Source organism: Podarcis tiliguerta (assembly GCF_965153285.1).
Source record: "Podarcis tiliguerta genome assembly, chromosome: 5".
Lineage (NCBI taxonomy): Eukaryota > Metazoa > Chordata > Lepidosauria > Squamata > Lacertidae > Podarcis > Podarcis tiliguerta.
The window spans coordinates 15,383,701-15,409,527 of record NC_139538.1 but is presented as its reverse complement, the minus strand read 5'-3'; the positions used below and the strand labels follow the sequence as shown (position 1 = coordinate 15,409,527).

The following is a 25,827-nucleotide window of genomic DNA, read 5'->3' as shown; positions in this document are numbered from 1 at the left end:
TCATCGTTTATGCAGAAATAAATTCAGTTATCAATTTGAGCCGACATATGGAACTGCCATATTAAAAGCTTATAAAACTTTATTATTCTTCATAGGAATGCTTTATTTCTTTCAAAGGCTCTTTGGCATTAATATGCACTGGTTAAGTCTGATCTTGTACATCAATTCTGGGAGCAAGTGGTTCATCATTACTGCAATATTATTTAGTCATTAGGTTTAAAGTCATTCTACATTGCCATCTTCAAAAAGCATCTACATCTACCTCTTTGGGAAAATGTATCAAAATGTACCAACCTACAGTACAACTTTTTTCTAACAGGTTAAAGAGGGTAAGAGGTGTTTTAGATACATGCTTCTTGGGATCAAGAATACATTACTGCTAACATAGACTGGCCATGTAATATGGCAAAATACTAATGTCGCTGTAGCAGTTCAAAGTTTTAAGATAATGATATAGATAACAGTTGAATGAGTGGCCCTATAGTGGCTGTGGTTCAACAGTCATCTTGCTCTGTGAGGAGGAGAAAGAGAGAAAGATGGAACGCCCTGGAGAATCGACATCATCCAGCTCTCGGTGTTTCAGCTGGGGAGACCTCTCCCACTACCACTACAGAGAAACTCTAGAAGCACCTTGCCCTGAAGGTAAATGGGATCTAGCAGTCACAGGTTTCTACACCCCCCCATAGCTTGTCTGTTGTTTTTAAATTTTATTTATCTTATAGTTTTAATACTTTTATATAACTTTTATATAAACCCCTTTGTGAGGTCCGCTTGAAAAGCAGTATATAAATAATGCAGCATTAGATACAACGAGTAGAACAGCATGCCGACCACTCACAATGGATCTGGAAATGGGATACACACACACACATGCTCACACAACCCACGTGAGCTCACCTGAGTAGCTGCAGACTGACAGGGAAACGAAGAGGACGACGACACAACAGGAATGTCAGACTGGACAGCCGCCACAGTGGTAGCAGGTGTAAAAATCAGCTGTGGAAGGTAGCAAAAAAGAAAATTGAGACACACACTGTACCATGAATGCACACAAACAAACAAAAGCTTAGATAGAAAATTCTCTCAGGCTTTTGCTTTTTTAAAAAAGCTGCAAAGATTTGCTGCAGTATTCCAGAATAATGTAGCTTTCCAGCCTTTCACCAAGTAGCTCAGCCACAGGAGAGGTAAAGCAGAGAACAGCACCAGGACTGCAGGGAGTGGAAAGGAAGAGTTTTAACCCTTCCGACTCACCTGCAATGTTCCTGATGGAAATCCCTCCTTCCTCAGAAGCTGCTCTTTGCATCGGAACACAGAGAGGAAAGGGAGGCAAACAACTGATTTGCTCACACTCTCCAAAATGAGGGAGAAACGCAGAACCAGCGGATCCCCACATTAATTTATTTATGTGGAGTTGCAAAGTGATATCCAATTCCAAGGAGAGGCAGAGAGGCCAGTGAGATCACAAAGCCTTTTCAAGAGATGGCACATTAGCAATCAGCAGGCTTGACCGGGAATGGAAGAAGCACATGCAACAAGTCCACAAAAGCCATGACCAGAGGATGACAGAAGGAACTATAAACTGGGCCATTGGTGTCGCATCTCCATATACATCTGAGACATGACTGGTGAGGAGCTGCAGGCAACATCTCTAAAATCCCACAGGGGGAAAAACACAATCTCGGGGATGTCTACAGCAAGAGATGGTGTGCTCCCTTCAGAAATATTTCCCACTATCCTAAGTCTAGCAAGAAAAGTAGCATAGTTACAGTGGTGCCCCGCAAGACGGAAAACCCGCAAGACGAAAGGGTTTTCCGTTTTCAGAGGCGCTTCGCAAGACGAATTTCCCTATGGGCTTGCTTCGCAAGACGAAAAATGATGAAAATTTTTGAGTTTTTTTTCCGCTCCCAAACCCCTTTTTCTGAAGCGCTAAGCTGCTAAAAGCCTTTTAGCAGCAAAACCGCTAATCCCTTAAGCCTTTAATAGCCGTTAATAGCCCTTAAACTGTCAATAGCGCTAATAGCGCTAATCCGCTAATGGGCTTGCTTCGCAAGACGAAAAAACCTCAAGACAAAAAGACTCACGGAACGGAGTCTTTTCGTCTTGCGAGGCACCACTGTATTTTAATTACAGGCCTGAACCAGGTAATCCCCTAACAAAACAAGCAAAACAAAAACCAAAACACTTGCTGACCCCACAGATCATCTTTGCCAACTCTTTGTTCCTTCAAATGAATTATTCTAGTCATGCCCCACAACAAACTTCATCAGAAAGATTGATTTAACAAAAACAGAACCGCGTATTTCCCCCCGTTAATGCTTAAAATCATTCTCAAAGAGAATCATCAGAAGAAGAAATCAAAAAGGCTCAACAGCACAAACTTTTTTTTAAACAGTTCTTTGCCAATGATTTTACACATCATTTTCAAAGGTTTCCAATTCATACTCATAAAAGTCTTTCACTCATAAGGAACTGGGTTTAAAGATAAACAATCATGGAACCGGCCCTGGTGGATGAACATCCTGGCCTGATGCTACTTAAGAAACAGCTTATTCCATTTAGTATCTAAGAAAAAGTTATACAGAGGAAGTGGATCAGGGGTATTCCTGCCCATGCAACAGTATGATATCACACAATGTGGAGGGCTAGCCAAAAGTTCTTCCCTTAATATGCTCCAACTGTTCTATGGCACTTTCTTCTATACAGAACAGGGGTGCAGAACATATGGCCCAGCACAAGTCCCAATCTGGCACATGAGGCTATTTCCCCAAGCCATTTCCATCTGCTACACAGCTCACATCACATGTGGAATCAAGTGTGGGTAAGCAGCAGCATAGCTGCAAAAGAACAAACGGGATCCCCAGTTTTTCCTTGACAAGCGGGGCTTGTTGTCTTAACTATGGATTTGCTTAACCATCATTTGTTGGGTTACCCTACACCAGATGTTCACCAAGCTACAGAGGAAGAGGAGCTGGAAAACAAAACTGCTGCCAGGGCTAAGTGACTCTCACTTGTGTCCATCCTGAAAAAGCCCTACTATAAACACCAGACCACATATACTTTGCAAGCAGAGGGAGTAATTTAAAAGGCCCATTCTTCTACTTTAACAACATCAAAGAACATAAGAAAAGCTTCCTGGATGAAGCCAATGGCTCATCTAGTCCAGCACCGTGTTCTCACAGCGGCCTACCAGACGCCTGTGGGAAACCCACTAGAAGGATTCAAACACAAAGACACTCTCCCCTCCTGGTGTTTCCAGCTACTGGTATTCAGAAGCACTGCTGCCTCCAACTGCGGCAGCAGAGAATAGCCATCTTAGCTAGTAACCACTGATTGCCCTCTCCCTCCATGAATTTGCCGAATCCTCTTTTACGTTGGAGGTCATCACTGCCTACCTGTGGAAGCGAGTTCTACAGTTTAACTATGTGTCACATGAACAAGTATTTTCTTTTATCTCTCCTGAACCTTCCAACACTAAGCTTCATTGGATGTCCATGAATTCTAGTATCTGAAGAAGTGTGACTGCACATGAAAGCTCATACCAATAACAAACTTAGTTGGTCTCTAAGGTGCTACTAGGGACCAGGGTGGCGCTGTGGGTAAAAGCCTCAGCGCCTAGGGCTTGCCGATCGAAAGGTCGGCGGTTCGAATCCCCGCGGCGGGGTGCGCTCCCATTGTTCGGTCCCAGCGCCTGCCAACCTAGCAGTTCGAAAGCACTCCCGGGTGCAAGTAGATAAATAGGGACCGCTTACTAGCGGGAAGGTAAACGGCGTTTCCGTCTGCGGCTCTGGCTCGCCAGAGCAGCGATCTAACGCTGGCCACGTGACCCGGAAGTGTCTTCGGACAGTGCTGGCTCCCAACCTCTAGAGTGAGATGAGCGCACAACCCTAGTGTCTGTCAAGACTGGCCCATACGGGCAGGGGTACCTTTACCTTTACCTTTAAGGTGCTACTGGAAGGAATTTTTTTTATTTTGTTTCGACTACGGCAGACCAACACGGCTACCTACCTGTAACATGAATTCTAGTGTTAGGGGAAGGGGGAAAATTCTGTATCCACTTTCACTGCACCATGAATAAGTTTATAAACTCCATCATGTCACCTCTCACTTGTCTTTTCTCTAAACTTAAAAATCCCAAACACTGCAACCTTTCTTCATAGGGGAGTTGCTTCACCCACTTGGTCATTTTGGTTGCCCTTTTCTGAACCTTTTCCAAACCTACGATATCCTTTTTGAGGAAATGCATGCAGGGCTGTTATGTCAAAACCACCAATTATCCGGTACCCACAGAAATGTTCTTGAGATTTCAGCAGGATTCTGCTCCTTTGTGGCCTCGTGATATTTAAACAAGATGCAATTACAAAACTTAAGTGCTAAATTACAGTCACTGTTGGAAACTCAGAAGGGGCAAGGAACCATTAGCCACGAAACAGAAAAGAACAACTAAACCTTAGCAACCATTCAAAAAATAATAATAAAATATAAACTAGCAAGACTTACCATTTGGGCTCGGAGGTACATCTGAGCCTGGCTTGCAGTCAGAGTAGGAGAGGTGCTCCCCAGAAGCATGGTCTGTTGGGTAAGACTGCTGCTACTACTGTTGGAGGTCTGTGAACGGCTTATTAGCTGCGCGGGTGTAGGAGAAGGAGAAAGATTAATCTATGGAAGCAAAAATATTGTTTTATTAACTACCTTCATTCCACAATTTCAAAAAGAGCCCCACAGAAAACAGCGGAACTTGCTTCCAAGTAAACATGTGCAGGGTTGCCAGGCAATATTTTGGACTTGCAGTTGTACTCTGCAGCACAGAATCTAGGTTTGTAAAAAAAAGTATATGTCATCTGTCAAAGTTGCATCCTTAAGCACCTGTTTGTTCATCAGGAAGATCATTGCGCAAAGCCATAAATTTTAAACTATTGCTAACATGTTAAGAAAAATGTTTAAGTTTAAATATGTAACTTAAACAGACACCAATTCTGATACAGCAGATCTTGCATTTATCTTCTGATACACTTGATCATAAGGAGGTGTTTCATTTTTATACTAGAGTTTAAAATTATGATTGCAATAAAATGTTCAGCCACATTGCAGAAGATCTGCCTTCTTAGATTTGCCATTTTATCTTTTCCAAATTGCAATTAAAATGTCCAGAATAAGACTTAATTTAGCCCACACTATACTCAACGTGTTATTAGTAACTGACGTTATCCACCTGTAAAAGTTATGGACACTTATGCTCAAACATTATTACTGATTAAGCCTCTAATTGGTATTCTGCAAAAATTTCCTGTTTTAAGAGATCTGGCAAAATCCACACAAGTACAATCCATGAACATTAAGTTATTCTTGCAAAGCACAATGTCAGGGGGTCACCATAGAGCTTCTTCAATGGCAAATTTATATTTATGTGTTTGCTATAATAGTTGCTTTTCAAACTATTAATGCACTGAGATTCTGTTGCGGACAATTTTTAAAATTGAAGCTTCTGCTCCTCCAGCTATTTGCATGTAAATGCAATCACACAGCTGCATTCCTAACTTTCCGAGAACCAACATGGCAACTTAAGCTGGGTTAAAAGAAAGCACTTTGTTTCGCTACTTACCGATGTCTCCGACATACTTGACTGCTGAGTGACACTGCCATTGGGGGATGCGCACTGCCTCCCACCTGACAGGTTTGCCTAAATAGCAAGCACATCTGTCAAATGTGTCATTTACACTGCAATAAAAAGTATTTAAATAATGTTGAATATGATAAATTGAACATCTAGGCTCAATGGCATTTGCTAGGCAGTCCAATGCCCACATGAAACCCACAATGGTTTTCTCTGTGGCCTGCAGTCTCTTTAACCCTGCGGCCAACTCTCTACTTTTTAAGAGGCTGCCAAGTGCCGGATCTGTTATTTTCACTGTCCTGTCTAGAGACCCCAATGAAAGCTTTAGTTAGATGATGGGGCAGGTCCTGTTTAAAAGTCACACATATTCAAAAGAGGATCTAGTTATTGTTATTAGATCAAACTTCAAGAGCACGAGACTCTTAATTTCAGGGTTGTAGGCTCGAGCCCCATGTTGGGCAAAAGATTCCTGCACTGCAGGGGTTTGGACTAGATGACCCTCGTGGCCTCTTCCAATTACACAATTCGATGACTCTTACAATTTGGCAGCCATTTTGTGGGAGGAGCAACAACACTTCCACATGCTCACAAAGGCCCAGAAAGCTTAGAGACCCATGATTCCTGGGAATGTCACAACCAAGAATGTGATATCAGGCTAAAATTGGCGCATTAAATATACATCTCTGATTAAAAACTGACCAGTCACATAGTTAAAATGATTTTGCAAATATTAATTTGATTATTTTGAAGTAGCTGCTGAACTAGCTTAGTCTTCTGTTCCAGATACCCTCTTTACAACATAAAATTGCAAAGTTGAAAATTCTTTTTAAAATATATCCCCTTGGACACAACAACACGGTATTGGTTGGCGGTATGATGATCTAGAAGGAGAGAACACTGTCCCTTTTCCCTAGCTGAGCCTCATGCTGCCAGGTAAAATTGTGAACCGAAGCTCTTGCTGATGATTAAAAAACCTGGGGTAAAAAGAAAATCTGTCAAAAACTGTCATTAAGATGAAAGCAGTATCCTGATAATGTATTTTGTGGCACTTTAAGCTTAATTCCCAGATGGTTGCTGTATTTTCTGTTTCAGTCTCACCTGTGGGACACTGGCCAGGCTCTGGAACTGGGTGCTACTTAAATGCTGTTGCTGCAAAGCAGCTGTTTGTAACATGAGATGCTGCTGCTGAGCTGCATACATCTGCTGAAGATACTGCGCTGCTGAGCTTGGCGGGCGATGCAAGGCCTGCTGAATAACCTGTGGATTTTAAAGTAACATCATCACAGGGACAGAAATAGAAAACGTGCTGATGCTAGCACATTAAACCATTCAAGAACCTGCAGCTGGTCAGATATACAGGATGCATTTAAAATCAACATATTTCAACTCAACAGTGACCAGTAATACACTACGACTGCCATAAATTACTTTATGGATGTTACCGAAAAAGCTGATTTCTTCTCCCACAAAAGGACTTCCCCTCCTCCCCCACTCCCTGCCCCCCCCCCCCACTTTGAAAGAGGCTTAGTTGACTGTCAGCTTCTGGAAGCCCCTTTCAAAGCACCATCTCGTGGGGCATATTGAAAGGGGCTCTGCAAGTGTGGGGCAAAACCATCATCTGAGGTCTCACCCACCTGTCGAATCTGGAACAGGTTGGAGAAATAAAGATCTGGATTGCCAGCCAGATCCAGTTCCCCATCAGATATACAGAAATCACCATTGCTTGTCAGTGCTTTTGAATCCTCCGTATTTTTATTATTATTATTATTATTGTCAACTACAAAATACCTGCACAGCATGTCGATCTGCACCACTATAGACAGATATCTGAGGTGGCTGAGTACGGGAAGGGGAGGATGTGGTGGTGATAGTAGTTGTGCATGTAGAACATGTTGTTGTGCTCGGTTCATTCTCCATAGCTGTGAAATTATTCTTCTACCTGGTAAGGAAAAACAAAAGAACCAACGGCTCAATGGAAGCAACATCCTAGCGTTTGGAAACCAGAGAGGAACATAGAAGCTGGTGTGATTCGAATAAGAAAGTGTGTTGGGCATTGCCCTGGGAAATGCAAGTTCCAGTGGCGTAGCGTGGGTTGTCAGCACCCGGGGCAAGGCAAGTAATTTGCGCCCCCTAACCCGTGGATTTGTGCCCCCTAACATGTGGATTTGCGCACCCTAACCCTAACCCCCAGATGTTGCGCCCGGTGCGGCCGGCCCCCCCTGCACCCCCCACGCTACGCCACTGGCAAGTTCAAATCATGGGTCATCCAAGAATGCAAGTTACAATCGCTTGCTTGCAGCTCTGCATTTGCAGAACAAGAAAATGGCTTGCCTCAAAAGACTGCTGTGGCTTTTACTTCAGGAAGGAAATCACACCCATTTGAAGACTGAGAGAGGGTGTTACCAGAGTAAGCTATTCAAACTAGTAATTACTGAGTAAGTTTATTTCAGAGTCATAATATTAAAGAAACAAAGTGAAGTTGCCTTATTAATTTGCACTGTACACCCAAAAAGTAACAAATAAAGAACTATTCCAGTTCTTCTGAGCCTAGACTACCTCAAAACCTTTTTTAAAAATCCAGAAGGGATTTGCACTTGATTGGGAATTCTAGATTCTCGCCATGGTTCCAATTTCTGAAAGTGGAGCATTTAAGAGCATTTTATTTGACCAAACTCATGCCTGCTGTCTTAAGAAATGCCTTTATGGAGCTCAGATATGAAGTGATGCCCACAGCAGTCTTGGATAGCCATTACAATAATGGTTGTTAATCTGCCCTTTATATTGGGATCCAAGATATCAATTCCTGAAACCTTTGCTAATTCATGGAAGCAGGCTTACTATGGCAGAAATGGTTTGCTTTCTTTTGTATGACGCATAAAGAGGCGCTTTCTGCTCTGGCTGAAAGATTGGAAAAAGAGAGGTAGACAATATTGCAATAAATTGCACTGGAGATTCAGAGGTGTAATGGAAGTTAAACTTAGTATGAGCTAGCAGATGATACTTAAGAATACTCCCTTTCTTTAAATCACTAATGCATTGCATTATGCAATTGCTGTATGCTGTATGTTATGATTTGCAGTTTGGCAAACTGTAATGAAATTGTTATGGCCTTTGGTTAATACAATACACTCTTTGATATGGATTGACCTTTTAAAAAATCGTATTGCCTTAGAGGGGAAAATATGATAAAGCAGATGCTGCTATTAACTTGCATATGCTGGATGAATCACCCCATTGTAGTGCTGGATTTAGAGGAGACATTTCAATTTCTCCTTTCAGTCTAGCACTATGATGGGGATGAGTGTGTGTGTGTGTGTGTGTGTGTGAGAGAGAGAGAGAGAGAGAGAGAGAATGTGTGTAGTGTGCTGTGAAATAGACAGTACTGTGTACTTGCATATATGGTGAATACTGTTAGTGCTGTATGTGTGGCAAGTATGTCTGTGTGCGGCATGAGTGCAAGAGTGCCTTTGGTGCTGGCACACCTGTGCAATACACCATGTGAAAGAATATAGATCATTTAACACATCTCAGTGAGTAACTCAGATACACCTCAGAACGTACACCCAACCAGGAGCTCCAGTTAATCCAAGCTGACAGATGTGCCTGTATCTTACGTGTATTCTAAACTACCTATCTGATGTATCCACACTACAGATTTAAGTATATACTTGAAAAGTAAGAGGTATAACATGAGCAGCAACCCTAACTGTTCATAAAATGATACCAAGCAGCACAAGCCAATCACTTTGATGGGACCTGCTGGCTAGCATAGTCTATGAAATATAGCTGAAAATTCCGATTTTCAATTTATAAATTCCGACTCTGTCTAGATAACACAATTTTCCAGTTTGTACCTCTTTGGAATCTTATGCTTATCTAAGTCCTGAATACAGAAAAACAGAAAACTACAGAATTCCTACACTTCTATTAACATTTCAAATTTTATTCTACTAAGCCAAGAAAGCAGTTTCTTACTAGTTATAAACATATACATTATATATTATTCTCTACACACCATCAACTACCAGTCTGCTCATTTCTTTAAAAATCTATACATTATCTTCTTGCATTAAGCATCAGCATATATGGAAACACTGGTCCAAGGTTGTTTATAAATCTGTCCTTCTTCTCAAGGAGCTCAGAAAGGTGTTCGCCTCAGGACCGCCCTTTGAGGAAGGGCCTTTTGAACCTGGGTTTTGTGCATTTGTTTTTCCAGAGACTCTATAACCAAAGGCTGTAACTGAGTGAATGAGGCTAAACAAGCTGATGCTGAATCCGGATACATTGGAAGTGATGCTTCTGGGTAATCTTACTGCTCTAAAAAGGGATGTGTTATGCCTGTGATAGATGGGCTGGTAATCTCTCCATCCGACCAGAGGGGTACCTTTGGATCAGGACAGAGCGGTAGTAATGGCCAAAAGTGTATTATCAGGCTCTGACTTGTTTTCAGAGCACTGTTCCACAATTTTGTTTTATGTGGGTTAGGGTTGAAGCTGACTCAGAAGCTACAGTTGGCTCAGGAGGTCTGTAGCATACCTTCTGATAAATATGGGAATGCAAGACATATTGTATACAAGATGAAAACATCAGCTTCAAAGAGTGGGACCATTTTTTCTGCAATTGTCTCAAGGCTGTGGAATGGTCTCCCTAGCAAAGTCAAAAGCCACTCTCCTCTCATTCTGGAGGGAATGCAAAACTTGCATCCTAGTGGAATTTGGCTGCTGCTTGTTTGTACACAGTAATAATTATGTTTAATGGTGAATTAAACTTTTTGATGCATATTTGTTTTATTATTTTCCAAATACGGTTTTATCTTGTTTAACGTAACAAAACTTAACATTTGGATAGCACTTTCAAGTGTTCAAAGCACTCCACGTGAATAATTAAGTGCTAACCCTTGCAATAAAAACCAAACACTGTGAGTATTATTATACCCCCACATAGCAGGGGGGTGGCTGAGATAAGAGCGGCTTCCCTAAGGCCACCTACTGCGAGTTCATGGAAAAGGCAAGAGTCAACTTAAGAGACTTCCTGTTTCGTAGCTCCGTCACGACACCGGCACCTCCCGCATGTCGCTTGGGATGATTGGGGGTAGGACGTGAATAATTTAAATACATAAAAACGCACAGCCTGCAGAATCACAGAACTGGAAGGGACTCCGATACCTAGTCCAACCTCCTGCAATGCAATAATATTTTCCCCAAAGTGGGACCCGAACCCAAGACCCTTAGGTTCTACCGACTGAGCTATTCCAACAGCGGCAGCTTTTCCCCGGAGCAAGAGGGGCCGAGCTTGGTGCAATCCGCACCTGTTGGATTTCCACCTGCCAAGAGTTTTTCATCCATTTTGCAGAGGGAGAAGGCGCTCTGCCCTAACCACTAACACACGCCGCAGGAAAATGCGTAGACACGGATAGATATACAGAAAGATGGATATAGAACTGAAGGGAGCACCAGCTTCCAGCCAGACAGCAGGGCCCAACCTCCCGCTCCCCTCCCGTCCTTAGGCTGGGCCAGGGCACTCCAGGGGTCGTCCAGTCGAGGCAGCCCTCGGTGTTCGCTGCCTGCCCTCAGAGCGAGGCAGCGCCGGGAGAAACCGGTGTCTGGGCCCAAGACCTTCCCCACTCCCTACCTGACAAAGCCCAAGGGGAGGCTGGGGCCGTCACCCGCGGGCCCCGGAGCCAGCAGTCGCCGCGCAGCAGCAGCAGCCCCTCAGCAGGCCTCTCCTTTCCCCGCGCACAGCGCCGCCCGCCCGCGAGAAGACGCGCCCGCTTGGCGTACAGACCCTTCACACCGCTTCCGCCATGTTCTCGCCTCCCTCACAGGGAGGTACCGCGCATGCGCCCCTCGGCCGAGAGGCCGGACGGCTCGCGCCAAAAGGTCGCGGCGTAGGGATGGGTCGCGCGAGGGTTCTTTCGGCGCCGCTTCGGCCGTCGCTTTTGAAGCGCGAGCCTCTTTCTGTAGACATATGCTGGGTATACAGTTGTGTAAGGCGGCGGTGCGGGTTGCGGGGAGGCAAAAGCATTCGGAGGTGTGTTTTTTTTGTTTAGTTTAGGGAAAGGGATGTCTAACAGCGAACGCTGTACATGTCTACTCGGAGGTATGTCCTATTGATTTCAGGTAAGCGGGTATAGGGTTGCAGTGTGCAAGGGGAAGTGGTAGAGGCTTTTAAAAACTAGTATTTAGGTTGTGGACTGAGAAGAAGGAGGAGGAGGAGGAGGAGGAGGATTTGATTTGATATCCCGCTTTATCACTACCCTAAGGAGTCTCAAAGCGGCTAACATTCTCCTTTCCCTTCCTCCCCCACAACAAACACTCTGTGAGGTGAGTGGGGCTGAGAGACTTCAGAGAAGTGTGACTGGCCCAAGGTCACCCAGCAGCTGCATGTGGAGGAGCAGAGACGCGAACCCGGTTCACCAGATTACGAGTCTACTGGTCTTAACCACTACACCACACTGGCTTTTGCCCCCTTGCTCAAGACAGGGCTGCAATCCTGTACATACTTGCCTCTTGTGAAAGTCTCACAAAGAGAACACATATTAAAACTCGCGGCAAGCTAATGAAACGAACTGTGTGCCCTTGTACCCCTGCTTGTGAGTTTCCCTTGAGGCATCTGGCTACCTAGTGTGGTTCATATATATATTCTAAGCATTAATTGAAATACTTTCATAATAGTCAAATTGTAATTATGCACATGTTTAGTTGGGCTAACTGAAAAGTCTATAATGCAGCAGATGCTCCTAATGTATGCAGTATGATCGCTGCTAGCTTCAAAAGCAGCTGAGATATTAAAAAACGGGTTGTCAATGATCTCAAATGTGCTACCTGTTCATGCAAAAGTCCTCAAGCTAAGGTAGGCTGAGCAGGTGTGGGAAGCCTTTGGTCTTTCAGATGTTGATGAACTACAACTCCCATCATCCCTGGCCATTGGCATGTTGGAGACGTGTTGGAGTTGCCCTTCAGTAACATCTGGTGGGCCAAAGGTTCTCTAAACCCGACTTGCAGCAATATAACATAAGCTCCTTTTTGTGTGATTAGCAAGTGCAATTCACTTCATGTTTTCTATTTTTTAATTTGTATTTGTTTATTAAATTTGTATATCGCCTTTCATCCAAAGATCACATGGATGTACACAATATAATATAAAATGAAAACACAAAATACATAAAATAAAAACCCATAACCCCCCTCCCACAAACACATTTAAAAGGCCATAGAATGTTAATCAGTCAAAGGAGTAAATCTGTATGTTCAATGGGACTACCAGGAAAATAGGAGTGCATTGTTAAATACTGGTTTGCTTCTTGTGATCTGAAGTGGGAATAGTATGTGGTTCATTTACTGACATATTTTTTCATCCAGAAGAAAGGAAGTCCAAAGATCAAATGCTCAGAGCTTTCTACTGTAAACGAGCTCTAATAGTTCAGTTTCTCATTCATCCAAGGTGCACTGCTGACATTTCCGGTCCAGGTAAAGACAAATCCCTAATCCTCAAACAAGCCTAAACGCGTTTGTGGACATACTTGTAAATGTTTATAACCCTGCTTGGTGTCCTCATGCATCGCAGCGTCATAAATCTCCACCAAGCCGTAAAATCGGCGCAAGTGTCAGAACGCGCAGGCACTACGAAACACCTGGCACTTGCACAGCGCCGCCCGCCAGCTGCCTTTGGAAACTCCATTACCCAAAATTCTCCGCGGCGCAGGTACCCCTAGCACTCAGAAGTGTCCACCGGATGCTATGGCCGGTACCAACCTATAACGAGGCTCTGCGGAAGTTTTGGTTTCATATGGCGAGTGTCGGAGTTGAGGTCCGACTCAGCAGCGTTTACCTGTACCTGCCTTTTGCCCAGTATTTAATGCCCTTGCATGGTGGTACAACCCATTCGCTAGGCACGAAAGAAGCCGGGGTCGAGGCCAGGTCAGACAACGAGCCTGTCCCCAGTCTCTCAGCCTCTGGAAATGAATGGCATCCGTTTACGCACAGACCTATCCGCGGTGTCCCCTAGCGCGCAAGAGATGGCGTCGTCCCTCTCCACCCCCCCCATAAGTCTTGAGAAATAGTTTATCCCACAATTCCTTCGGGTCGCTTCCGCTCGGGTTGCTCGGCGCGTTCTGGGAGGAGGGTGGGAAGTATGGAGTAGGAACGGAACCTTCTCCCTCGCGCACGCGCGCTGAGGCGGCTCGAGCCGAGCGTACGTTGGAGCGGCTCGAGGGAGGGAGCGGCGGCTGGCTGACGGGGGGCGGGCGGGAAAGGGAAGAGTTGTGAGGCGGCGGCGGCGGGTGCGCGCAGCTCGCTCCCTCCTCTCCTTCTTTTTCTTCTCGTCCTCCCGCTCTTCCCCCTCATTTCTTCCTCTGCCTTCCGCAGCTCCGGGGTGGGGCTGGCAGAGCCGGCGGGCGGGGCCGGGCAAGGCGAGGGGGCGATGCCGACTCAGCGCGAGAGCGGCAGCAACAGCGGCGGCGGGAACAGCATGTCTCTCCCGGGCCTGGGAGGAGGCGGCGGCGGCTCCGGGGGTCTCGGTGGCCCCGGCGGGGACAGCGCCCACCAAGTCCGCGTCAAGGCTTTTTACAAGGGGTGAGTAATTGGCTTGGAGGAAAGCCGTTGGGGGGCGGGGGGGGGGGAGACCGACGAGACTATAGACTGAGTAATGTGTGGGGCGGGGGGGGGGGGTTAGGGCGTTATACTGGGGTTGTAGGGAGGATGAGGCGAATGGAGTGGCAGAGGCGCGTCGCCCTCCCTTGCGAGAAATCATTCAGTCTCTTGGATCAGCTGTCGGTTCAGGAGGGAAGCAGCTCTTGTTCCACACACACAGTTTAATTCGTGGGGTTTTATTCGCGCACCATGCAGGCGGAGCCCACTGGCTTCGGGGGAAGGAAAAGAAGAAAAGGTCGGACCTGACCTTCGCGAAGTTGCCAGTCATAGGTACCCTCCTGTTCAGAAGCACCATACAACCCAAGTGCAAGTTGCTTGGGCTGGAGGAAACGGGGAAGGAGGGTTGTCTCCCTGCCCTGCTTGGTGACATATGGCCGAGTGCGGTTGGACATTGAATGCTTCACCAAATTGGATGCTTGGTCCCCTCCGCAGCCTTGGATTTCCAAGTGTTTTCCCGGTTCAGCTCTCATTATCCAGAGCCAGTATAGCTAGTATAGCAAAACCTCCCATCAGCTAGTGATCGAGGACGAAGGGAGCTGTGATCCAGCAGCTTGGCTGGGGAGAGATCCAAGGTGGGGGAGCAGAGTCCTTTTCTTGTATTTTCATGAAGTGCAGAGAGTGCCGGAGTTGTATGTCCTGGTTTTGGGGATAGGGAAGATATGGGCTACACACATGGTAGGCAAATCTTTCGCAAGGTGGAGGATTCAGGGATTAAGATACCTGGGAAGAGAGTCTGTAGGAATGGGAAATGGCCAGTGGCGTAAATTTCAAGTGTATGGAATGAAATGCAGGTTGCTTCCAATGTGAGGGGGTTTGCATGCCTTTGACTTCTATATGCTGGGTAGCTATGAGAGGTTGGGTGGCAGCACATTATCTAGGCATGGAAATTGTAGCGACAGTTATTATGGGATGGGCACTGGGGGTTTAATTACTGGGGGAAGAATGTTGGGAAAAGGTAAGATTTATTGCACCTAGCATGGGGAGCAAATAATGATTCTACAGTAAGGTGATGTGTCTCATGTTCACTGCTCAGGATGCATCTGTGAGGTACAAGAGAGTGCTGTATTGTTATGGGGGAGGGGAAACCATGAGTAGGAGGATTGCTCATAGGGTGAGAGAAGCATGCAGAGATCAGAATTCCAAAAATGAAGCACTGAAGCTGTGGGAGTGTAGAGCTTCATGAAAGTATTTAAGGAAGTGGATGGAATCTGTGCCATCTTTTGAAATAGAGGGGCAACTTAGAAAATACAGAAAGCAAGGGGCATTTAGCAAATTTAGGAATATGGATCGAAGCTAGACTGTATAAGCTGAATTACCAGTAGTGTGCATGGTGCAGTAAATTGTGGTTTTCTATTTATGCTTCATACCAGCTGAATGTGGATAGTTTGGATTTTTCTTGGTAGATGTGGCAGTGCATTATACAGTCTCTCTCCCCCTCATTTTTGTTGTCTTTTTCTGTGTAGTCACTTGTCTGCAGTAAAATATATTGCAGGTAAGTGATGCATGTCTTGGAAATGTGAGGGAAATCCATAGGTATTTCAATTTTTAAAGAAAAAAATCTGTCCTGCTCTTCACCCCATAGTTGCAGTGTAGATTACATCATTTCCAGGGCGTATAATAGCAGACCAGTTTCACAGTTCAACAAGAACACAATTAAAATTCAACAATACAAAATGCATATAAAACTTAAGGTATATTTTAAATCTGGATGAGCTTCAATACGTTAGTTCTTTTGCTGATCAAAATTAATATAGATCTGAATAGGAGCTGGTTCTTGAAACTGAATTTTTGAGATTTCCTTTACTAGAGTTCTGTTAGTATATCTTGCAATGCCAATAGCAGAGGTACTGGTTCAGTAAAATAATGTAAGTAGCAGTGTATAAGAAAGACCACAGAATTGAGTTGTTGGACAAAGATTTAGTTCTGTGGGTGATGTGTAACTACAGAGTACTTGGAGAACATGATTGCAGCATGCATGAAGCTACGGAAGCATTCCTCCCTGGTTTGGTTTGTTTCCCTCTCCCTGGCATCTAGAACTAAAGATAGAAAAGGAGGAATTTGCTTCTTTTGAATATGGTCAATTTTTGTATACTTATAATAACACAGAGTATTTAAGAACATTTTGGTTAGGTAGAAAGGATTCTAGTATTGATTTCACTTTCAGTTTTTAGCCATTGTTCTCACAGCTGTGTAACAAAAGGTGTGCATACCCCCAGAGTTTGGGGATCTGTGGTTGATTAAAGAGAAGTTGCTATCCCACTTTAGAATCATAGAATTGTAGAGTTGGAAGAGATCCCAAGGGTCATCTATTCCAACTCCCTGCAATGCAGGAATCTTTGAGAACTGAGATAATTCTTCAATGTTTGACTTAATACTCAGAAGTATCAGTTATTGTGACACAAGGAGTTAAGATGATTTGCTGGCTAGATCTCACATGATGAGATTGTTTTTAAGAGGATTTTACTCTTGTCAGGGTTTTCAGAAGCTGATCAAGTAGCCCAGCTTTACCCAACCTGATGCCTTCTAAGATGATGTTGGACTATCATCCCTGACAGTTGGCCAGCAACATCTAAAGGACTAGGTGAAGACTGAAACAGGCCCTTCCAATTATGAACCCTTTGTATTACTCCTACTTTCATATTATAGGGTCAGCTATACTTTCTCTTACCACGTAAGCGGTCCAAAACTGTCTGTGGCCACATGCAAGTTCTGTAGCAAAGCACCCTCTGTTTCTGATTTACAGATTATGATGATTAGAGGGATCTTTTTCTGAGCACAGTATATGTTTGGGCTGATGGGTTTCAGTAAATTCACTTTCATTGTGTTCATCAAATCCATTTACTAATTGCTATTGCTAAAGCCCATGTGACGTTCATATTCTGCAAAACCAAAGTACACAAATGTATAGTGCAAGACTCCGAGACCTTTTGATTATTTTTTAAAATGCTGTAAGCCACTCTGCATGTTTTTTTCATTTTTCTAGAAGTGGCATGTGTAGAATATAAATGTACTTAAATAAAATATCTGGGCTAGGGAGTTCTACTAACTAATTATGTAGACTGATGAAACACTATTTCCTCATCTTAAATATACCAATACAATTTCAGTACCTTCCCTAAATTGTGTCTTTGTAGTGAATGGTTTCCCCCCTTTTGCTGTCCTTGTGTTCATGGGCATCCTTTTACTCCAGTACCTGCCCTGTATTAAATGCATTCTTATTAATTGATTAAATTGGCAAATGAGTAGAGAGAAGCATCAAATACTTGTTTTTATTGTACATCATTGTTATAATATTTATTTATATCCCACATTTTTTCCCTGACAGGGACTCAAAACAGCTTATAGCAGGTATAGTCTTAGAAAGGGCATTTCTCATTGTGAGAGTCCAGTAATGTGTATTCTATGATGACACTTGCCACTCTGGTTTTTTTAAAAAATACTTGTGATTAGAATAAACAATAACAGCCCTGCTTTACAAGTGGGGACACCCTTTTAATTTAAAAAAACAACTAGATACTGTGGATCACAAAACTATGTTTTGCCTGTTCACAGTTTTGAAGAAAAATATATGCGTCATGGAACACACTCATGTCTGCTTTCAGCTGCTGTTTTGAGAAAAATAATCACATTTTTTCAGACAGTGGTAACTGGATGAAGTTTTATTCCGTGAACATATCCTGGCAGCATCAGGTTTCATCACACAGCTGGTTCTGTGTATCCTGATACAGGTTCCTGGTCAACTAGGCTTAGTTGTTAAATAGGCTTTCTCTAAGATTTTTTTTTTTTAATGCTTCTATTCCCTACACTTGGATACTTTGGATAACTATTAAAATCCAGCTGCTTAGTAGGTCTGTGGAATTCAAATAAAGATAAAGCTCAGAGCTCTCAACAGTGTGATCATTTTTGTTCTGCATTATTAACCTAAGGCTAAGCAATAAGTCCATGTCCAGTGATTATATATTGCAAAACATGGGACGAGTGGAGGCAAGTGACACTGAAATGGGAAAAACAAGGGAAAGAATTTGAGTAGCTAAATGTTCTATTGCTATTCACTACATTTAAATAGAAACATTTACATTTATTTCTCACCTTTGATTTCTATTGTGCCTAGTCTGTAGAGGCCACCTGGAGCCACAGTTTTAAGCTTTCTCCAGAAGAGTAGGCATCTTTGCCACGTTACAGATCATCAAAAGAATGTTGTACCATGAACTTTTTTAATCAACAACATATTTAATTGGTTCGTAAAATGGTCTGAAGAGCAGCCGTTTAGCTAATTATTGGAGGATGACCACTTTGTTTTTCTGCCACCCTCCTTGTTGTTTTCCAGTTGTGCTGTTTTCCTTAGGGCTAGGGTCTTGAAGGAAATATTGACAGCAATGGCCATTCTACTGCTTAATTTGTGTGTGGTTTGCTAGCTTTCTGCTTTAAAGGACTAGTATTTTTGTGTTTTTATCCTGTAAGCTGCCCTGCGATCCTCAGATGAAGGGCAGTATATAATTTAAATAAATAAATAAAATAGATCTTTAAGAGTCAGACCTGCATACTCAACTGAACAAGACTGTGTCCAGTTGTGTGTGTTATTCTGATCAGCTGGCCATTGATGTGGCTCGGCTTCATTGTCTTACATCTCTGGATGTTGATAATGAGGAACAAGTGGTATAAAACTATAACAAGGTGGTTCTTAACTCTAGCATTGATTAATAAGGTAGACAGAAACTATACTTCTACTTTTTTTTTTTTAATGGAGATCACTACCATTTATGGTGGAAATGGTCTAGTATTGGGAGAAAATTAAATTCATGGTTAATATAAAATTCTATTAGGAAATTATGTTTGATCCAATGTTATATGGAGGGGCCAGTTCCTTGAGTGTGCAAATAAGTGGTGTCTTAAAATTTTACTGCAGCTATTTTTTTGTGGTGCTAGTCAGTTCAAATTCTCATTTTTTCCCCATTGATAAAAGACTGGCTTATTAAGATAGGGGGTTTGGGCATTATAGACAAATTAACATATTTTGTAATGAAATAACGAAACAGAGCTACTTCAAAGTTAATTGGAATCTTTATTTGAATACTGTTAAAATGATAAAATTTATTGAAATGAAAGACAATACTCAACATTTTGTTTTTAAGGTAAGAAGTTTCTTGTGGTAAAATAAAAACGTTCTTATGTTTTCTAATTGCATATACCGTATTTTTCGTCCTATAGGGCGCACCGGCCCATAGGACGCACCTCGTTTTTTGGGGGGGGAAATGAAGAAAAAAATTTTATTTCCCCCCCTCAGCTGCGGCTGCCGCCCCAAGCCTTGCGGACACTCGCCTGAAGCACGGGGAGTCCTCCGGAGGGCTCCCCGTGCTTCGGGCGGGAGGCTGCCGCCCCAAGCCTCGCGCGCTCGGCGGGACCTCCCGTTGGGCGCGCAAGGCTTGCGGACACGCGTCCGAAGCACGGGGAGTCCTCCGGAGGGGTCCCCGTGCTTTGGGCGGCAAGCTGCTGCCCCAAGCCTCGCGCGCTCGGCGGGACCTCCCGTCGGGCGCGCAAGGCTTGCGGACACGCGCCCGAAGCACGGGGAGTCCTCCGGAGGGCTCCCCGTGCTTCGGGCGGGAGGCTGCCGCCCCAAGCCTCGCGCGCTCGGCGGGACCTCCCGTCGGGCGCGCAAGGCTTGCGGACACACCCCCGAAGCACGGGGAGTCCTCCGGAGGGCTCCCCGTGCTTCGGGCGGGAGGCTGCCGCCCCAAGCCTCGCGCGCTCGGCGGGACCTCCCGTCGGGCGCGCAAGGCTTGCGGACACGCCCCCGAAGCACGGGGAGTCCTTCGGAGGGCTCCCCGTGCTTCGGGCGGGAGGCTGCCGCCCCAAGCCTCGCGCGCTCGGCGGGACCTCCCGTCGGGCGCGCAAGGCTTGCGGACACACCCCCGAAGCACGGGGAGTCCTCCGGAGGGCTCCCCGTGCTTCGGGCGGGAGGCTGCCGCCCCAAGCCTCGCGCGCTCGGCGGGACCTCCCGTCGGGCGCACAAGGCTTGCGGACACTCGCCCGAAGCACGGGGAGTCCTCCGGAGGGTTCCCCGTGCTTCGGGCGGCAGGCTGCTGCCCGCAAGCCTTGTGAGCCTGTGGGAACTCCCACAGGGCTTGCAAGGCTTGCAGATAGCTTCCTGAAGCCTGGAGAGCGAGAGGGGTCGGTGCGCACCGATGCCTCTCGCTCTCCCGGCTTCAGCGAAAGCCTGCATTCGCCCCATAGGACGCACACACATTTCCCCTTCATTTTTGGAGGGGAAAAAGTGCGTCCTATGGGGCGAAAAATACGGTAAGTTATTCATTCATTCATTTCATTTATGAATCACTTTCCATTTATGAATCGCTTTCAAATACAATACAGATACAGACTGGGATTAAAAATTAATTATGTTATGGAAGTTGTTTAGATTTTATTTAGGAAAATTAATTAGTTAAAAGAAAGTTAATGTGCATTCCTTCTCCTGTCTCTGAACATACAGTTTATGGTAACTGAAGTAAATATTTGTGGAATGTGCTCCTGTCTCTAGCTTCCTTGAGAATTTAGGTTGCAAGGCAGTGTGTATGGGTTTTACCCAATGACTGACTTAGATCTATTATGAGTAGAACTAATGTTGGATATATTCCTGTATAAATATTTTAAATAAAAAGTCTGGTGACCTCTTTAATATTTAGTACTGCTTTTGTTGATGATAAAAATTAGCTTTATTAGAACTTTACTGAACTAACCTTTCAGCTCTAAGACCAAGCCTGTTGCTGTTCCTGTAATCATAGTTTAAGTAGGAATCTGTTTTTAGGGCTCTCACTAAGGTAACTATAAACCTCTGTATTCCCAGTAGGCTTTCCCAGATAGCTTTCTTAGAACTGTATGCCTTATCTGGCAGACAAGATAGAGGAAAGCACTTCTTGACCACATCACACAATCACTACAGAACTTCAGTGTTTTAATAATACTGTTTCTTCGTGAATTAGAGAACTAAGAACACTTGCATTTGCCTCATTCATCACAAAAGGGGCTTGAAAGAAATATTTTTAAAGTTTTTATTTCTAGTTAACCATAGAGTCAAAACATTTTCTTCTAAAACAATTGGAAGGTTAAGTAAGCAAACATGTCAAGTCAAGAAGAGCAAACAAAAAAAGGCAAAGGCTTTCTAAGGAGGGACTCTTATTGTGAAAATGCTCTCACCATTGCTCACTAAGCTCAGCCTGCAATTTTAACCCTACTTACCTGGGGATAAAGTCCTTTGATTTCAATAGGACTTCTAGTAGATATGGTTAGAGCTACACTTTTAATGTAAGATGCTAGACAAGACCTTCTTCCTAATATAGAGGAATGCTTACAGGTGGTGTTCACTGTAAAATTATTTATTTCTATTTGAAAAATGGCAGAACTGGATAATAGCTCAGTTGGTAGAGCATGACACTCTTAATCTCAGGATCATGGGTTCAAGCAACACGTTGGGCAAAACTTTCCTGCTTGGACTAGATGACCCTAATGGTCCCTTCCAACTCTACAATTCTGTGATTCTATGATTTTATCTTCACCCGAAATTCTTAACTGGAAGGAAGTTTAGAAACTCTGCACACGGAATATAAAAGTCTAAGATTTCTAGTCTGAAACGCATATATTTGGTGCTTTACAGTTGTGTTGGTCTCTAGAGTGGGATCAGTTTAAACTTTGTTTAAAAACTGTTTAGACATCTGTTTTGTGCGTTGGATATTTAATGCTGTTGATCTTAAAATGTCAGGCAAGAGTAGTATAATGTCATTTGCAACAACAACAATCTTTATTACGGTCCAGAGACCCAACAAATCGTTACAAAGCAATACACAATTCATACAGCCTACCTCCAGGTTAAACAAGCATTTTGTTCAGAATATAGGGATCATTGGTTCTTGCAACCACCGAGAAAAACTTTGCCACTGCTAATGTTCTAGTATTTGTCCGGTCTTCCAATAGGAACCTGACATAGTGAGCCTCTGATTTTCCTGGGAAAGGTACCAACAAGGGTAGTATCACTTCAGCCCTGGCTTGCTCATATTTTGCGCAATGCAAAAAAAATATGTTTTATGGAATCGATGTCTTGAGCACACGAGCAAAGTCTGTCCTGGTAGGGAACACCACTCAACCTCTCATTTGCAAATTGAAAACTTAAGATGTTTTGTAACTAAGGTCACTAATACATGGGAAATTTTCCTTCAGATATTCTGCTAACTTCCACCTGGGACTATAAATGCAGTCTATGGCAGATTAGTACATCTGGAGCTAAAATGAGTCACATAGGGTGTTGGTTCGTGATCTTTGCATAAATAGGTTAACGAACTGGAATTACAACAAAAGATGCCATCTTTCCCCCAGAGATGGTTGGCCTATAATGATCGGGATTAAACCTTAAGTCTTACAATATTAAATACTCTGGATGATAACTAGATGATAACTAGTGTTAGTCATAATCTGTGTAGACATATTGAGCTCAATGCACTTAAATACAGAAGTCCATAGATTTCACTGGGTTCAGAGTCTGGCTATCACCAGTTATACTTACAACATGCTTGTCAAATATATATTGAGCATTCTATTGAGAAACTTCAAAGAAAAATGTTATACAGATCTCCTCAGCACCTTGTTTAGCAGATAATGTGTGCTTTGCAAGATGCTACATGCATTCAATTCTGACATGCTGTTTATTTGTACATTGTTGCTACACAAGAATACTCCTTTATAATCTACTATTATGGCCAACTGCATTAAAAAGGTAAAGGTACCCCTGCCCGTACGGGCCAGTCTTGACAGACTCTAGGGTTGTGCGCCCATCTCACTCAAGAGGCCAAGGGCCAGCGCTGTCCGAAGACACTTCCGGGTCACGTGGCCAGCGTGACACTGCTGCTCTGGCGAGCCAGAGCCGCACACGGAAACGCTGTTTACCTTCCCGCTAGTAAGCGGTCCCTATTTATCTACTTGCACCCAGGGGTGCTTTCGAACTGCTAGGTTGGCAGGCGCTGGGACCGAACAGCGGGAGCGCACCCCGCCGCGGGGATTCGAACCGCCAACCTTTCGATCGGCAAGCCCTAGGCACTGAGGCTTTAACCCACAGCGCCACCCGCGTCCCGGCCAACTGCATTAGCACATCACAATAGCCCATTTCGTATGTCACATTAAACTAGCATGCTTGTGTATGCTGCTCAAAATTTCTCACTCTGCTTCTCTTCTGCATCTGCTGCTGCTGCTGCTGCACCACTGAGAAACAAGCCAGAGTCCCACTTGTTGTGACATCTGAAACCAGGCTCATGGCTTGTTAGGGGAAAAACATCAAGCCTGCATTCAGACACCTCAACAACCCAGAGTCTGGTGTGTTTCTTGGCTCAGTAGAAGTGTTTACCATCATGCTTCTAATTCACGTGGAACCATAGTCATTTGACTGTGGTTTCTTGAACTATGGTGACCTGTGTGTTATGTATATGGCTTCGTTTCAATCTGTGGAGAGAAAGCAGTGGCAAATAACTAATTCCTATTAAATTGTGCTAAAGCTGATACTGTTATTCTGGCTGAATGCGATTACAAATTGTTGCTAATTATTACTGTGGAATAGTCAAATTAATGAACAACTTCACCAGGTGATTGACTTTCATTCAACATGAGCTAGTTGTTGAACAGTTGGCTCGAGTACAGTCTTCACCACTGTAGAATCCTGCTTAAAAATAATTCAGTTCTTGGTTTATGCTGGCTGTACCTCTGCATTAAAAATGGCCATTTGGTAATGCTTTAACGGTTATGTAATGCTCTGTACTTCTAGTGCTATGCAGCAATAGTGGTACTTTTTAGTAAGGTGAAATAAAAATATTCTAAATGTGGCATGATTTAGGAAAGTCATCTGGATTAGCTTTTTTTTTTTTTAAAAAAAAGATAGAATTTGCTGCTTTAAAAAAATAAAGCTAGATATTAGGTAGAAGCAAAAAAACCTGAATGATGCCAGGAATCAAATTAATTATGGAAAAATGATAGCCTGGTTAGGCTGCTAACTATTTCTGTGGTACAAGCAGTGTTGTAGAAAAGACGAGCACCTTAACAGGTGGTATATAAAACAGAAGTTTTCAGTCATGTCCCTGTGTGTTGCTTAGAAACTGAACTTTTGCACCAGTCCTGGCTTAGATAGCAGGATAGACATTAAGAATAATGCATTCAAGACTCAAACACACAGGTAAACGAATGCATGTGCATTGACAGATGGAAGCAAATAGAGTTGATGCAATATAAATAGGTCCTTAGTTCTGAAATTAATAGACCATTTGTTTGGACTCTTTCCAGTGACATTATGATAACCTACTTTGAACCTTCCATCTCCTTTGAGGGATTGTGTAACGAAGTTCGAGACATGTGCGCCTTTGATAATGAGCAGCTTTTTACCATGAAGTGGATCGATGAAGAAGGTAAGATGATACAAAGCAGAACTACTTCATAAAATACTAGTATCTTCTACCCAGTGCTTTTTTCTGGGGGGACATAGGGGTACACATACCCCTAAACATTTTGTGAATCTAAGTTTGGCCTCATTAAGGGGCAGAATTTCAATGAGTTGGAAAATAAGAGTACCCTTAAACATTTTTTTAAGAAAAAAAAGCACTGCTTCTACCTAATATCCCAGCTTTACTTCCCAGCACCAAAGTAGAAAGCATTTCATTTCATCTGTAGCCTCTATTTGCCAAGAAAGAAAGGAAGGAAGGAAGGAAGGAAGGAAGGAAGGAAGGAAGGAAGACCATAGCAGTCTATTTGAACTCTTTCATGTGTCAGATGTAGGCATGTCAGTTTTCAGAGCATTCCAACTATAAACATGGAGAAGGAGAACTCGAGACATCTTAGTACTGTATAAAGTGAGAAGTTTTAAGATTCTCTGTTCTTTAGGGCAGTAAATTCCATATGCTAATCTAGTTCATTGTCACCAAATTATATGTAATATGAACCAAGAAAGATCTTATTCCTTTCCTAAGCTTTGGTATTGATTTTTGCTGTTTCTGTCATGTGTTTTGATTGTTTCTTATGTAAATGCATTTTCAAGAAATGCCTTCCTTAGTTATAGGTCACTTATTCTTCCAAAATAGCAAACTTTTTAACTATTGCCTGCAGAGGAAAAAAGCTTTCCTGTGTGCTGGTCAGTAAGTTACAATAAAATCATTAGCTCAAGCTGCCGTGGAAATGTACCACAGTTAAGTTTTGAGGGGGAGTATAGAGAAAGAGTGTGCCAGGGAAAACACATGCAAATAAAATTACAGGATTGGAAAGCTGCAAAACAAGTTCCTTATTTTCCCAAATGACTTGCAATGTAAACTTCCTGGTATTTAATCTCAGTTCAGAGTTCCTAGTTCAGTAGAGAAATTATGTGAATTGAAAGTATACTATCGCTGAGTTCCTTTATTTGCATTGGTGAAAGTGACCTAGACACCAGACTGGATTGCAGCCATTGCTTCCATATTTTCCCACTTCTTTGCACTCATGAGAGCTAGAGTCCTAAGTTTTGGAACAAAACTAAGATTGTAGGGTTGAACAATAAACACACCCATGAGT

At 43.5% G+C, this 25,827-nt stretch overlaps 2 protein-coding genes across 12 annotated transcripts in view; one reads left to right on the top strand and one right to left on the bottom strand.

Annotated features, from left to right (window-relative positions):
* PHC3 (polyhomeotic homolog 3) overlaps nucleotides 1-13,584 on the bottom strand; it is a 54,186-nt gene extending 40,602 nt beyond the window's left edge. For 2 of the 10 annotated variants that reach the window (XR_014511720.1, XM_083442006.1), the window contains exons 1-6: nucleotides 11,243-11,450; nucleotides 7,400-7,550; nucleotides 6,710-6,868; nucleotides 5,600-5,677; nucleotides 4,498-4,656; nucleotides 898-996 (exon numbers count right to left, since the gene is read on the bottom strand). Coding sequence is in view for 8 of the 10 variants with exons in the window: in XM_083442006.1 (XP_083298132.1) it covers nucleotides 898-996; nucleotides 4,498-4,656; nucleotides 5,600-5,677; nucleotides 6,710-6,868; nucleotides 7,400-7,528 (624 nt within the window). In the remaining 2 variants the exon portion in view is untranslated. Of the gene's footprint in view, nucleotides 1-897; nucleotides 997-4,497; nucleotides 4,657-5,599; nucleotides 5,716-6,709; nucleotides 6,869-7,399; nucleotides 7,551-11,242; nucleotides 11,451-13,365 lie in introns of those variants that run through there. The other 8 variants (XR_014511721.1, XM_083442012.1, XM_083442010.1 and 5 more) reach the window with 7 other exon arrangements.
* Nucleotides 13,332-25,827, top strand: part of PRKCI (protein kinase C iota) — a 34,607-nt gene continuing 22,111 nt past the window's right edge. Inside the window, exons 1-3 of one of the 2 annotated variants that reach the window (XM_083442201.1) lie at nucleotides 13,332-13,402; nucleotides 13,978-14,184; nucleotides 24,574-24,695. In XM_083442201.1, coding sequence (XP_083298327.1) covers nucleotides 14,033-14,184; nucleotides 24,574-24,695 — 274 coding nt within the window. In that variant the 5' untranslated portion in view covers nucleotides 13,332-13,402; nucleotides 13,978-14,032. Of the gene's footprint in view, nucleotides 13,403-13,706; nucleotides 13,805-13,977; nucleotides 14,185-24,573; nucleotides 24,696-25,827 lie in introns of those variants that run through there. The other variant, XM_083442200.1, reaches the window with a different exon arrangement.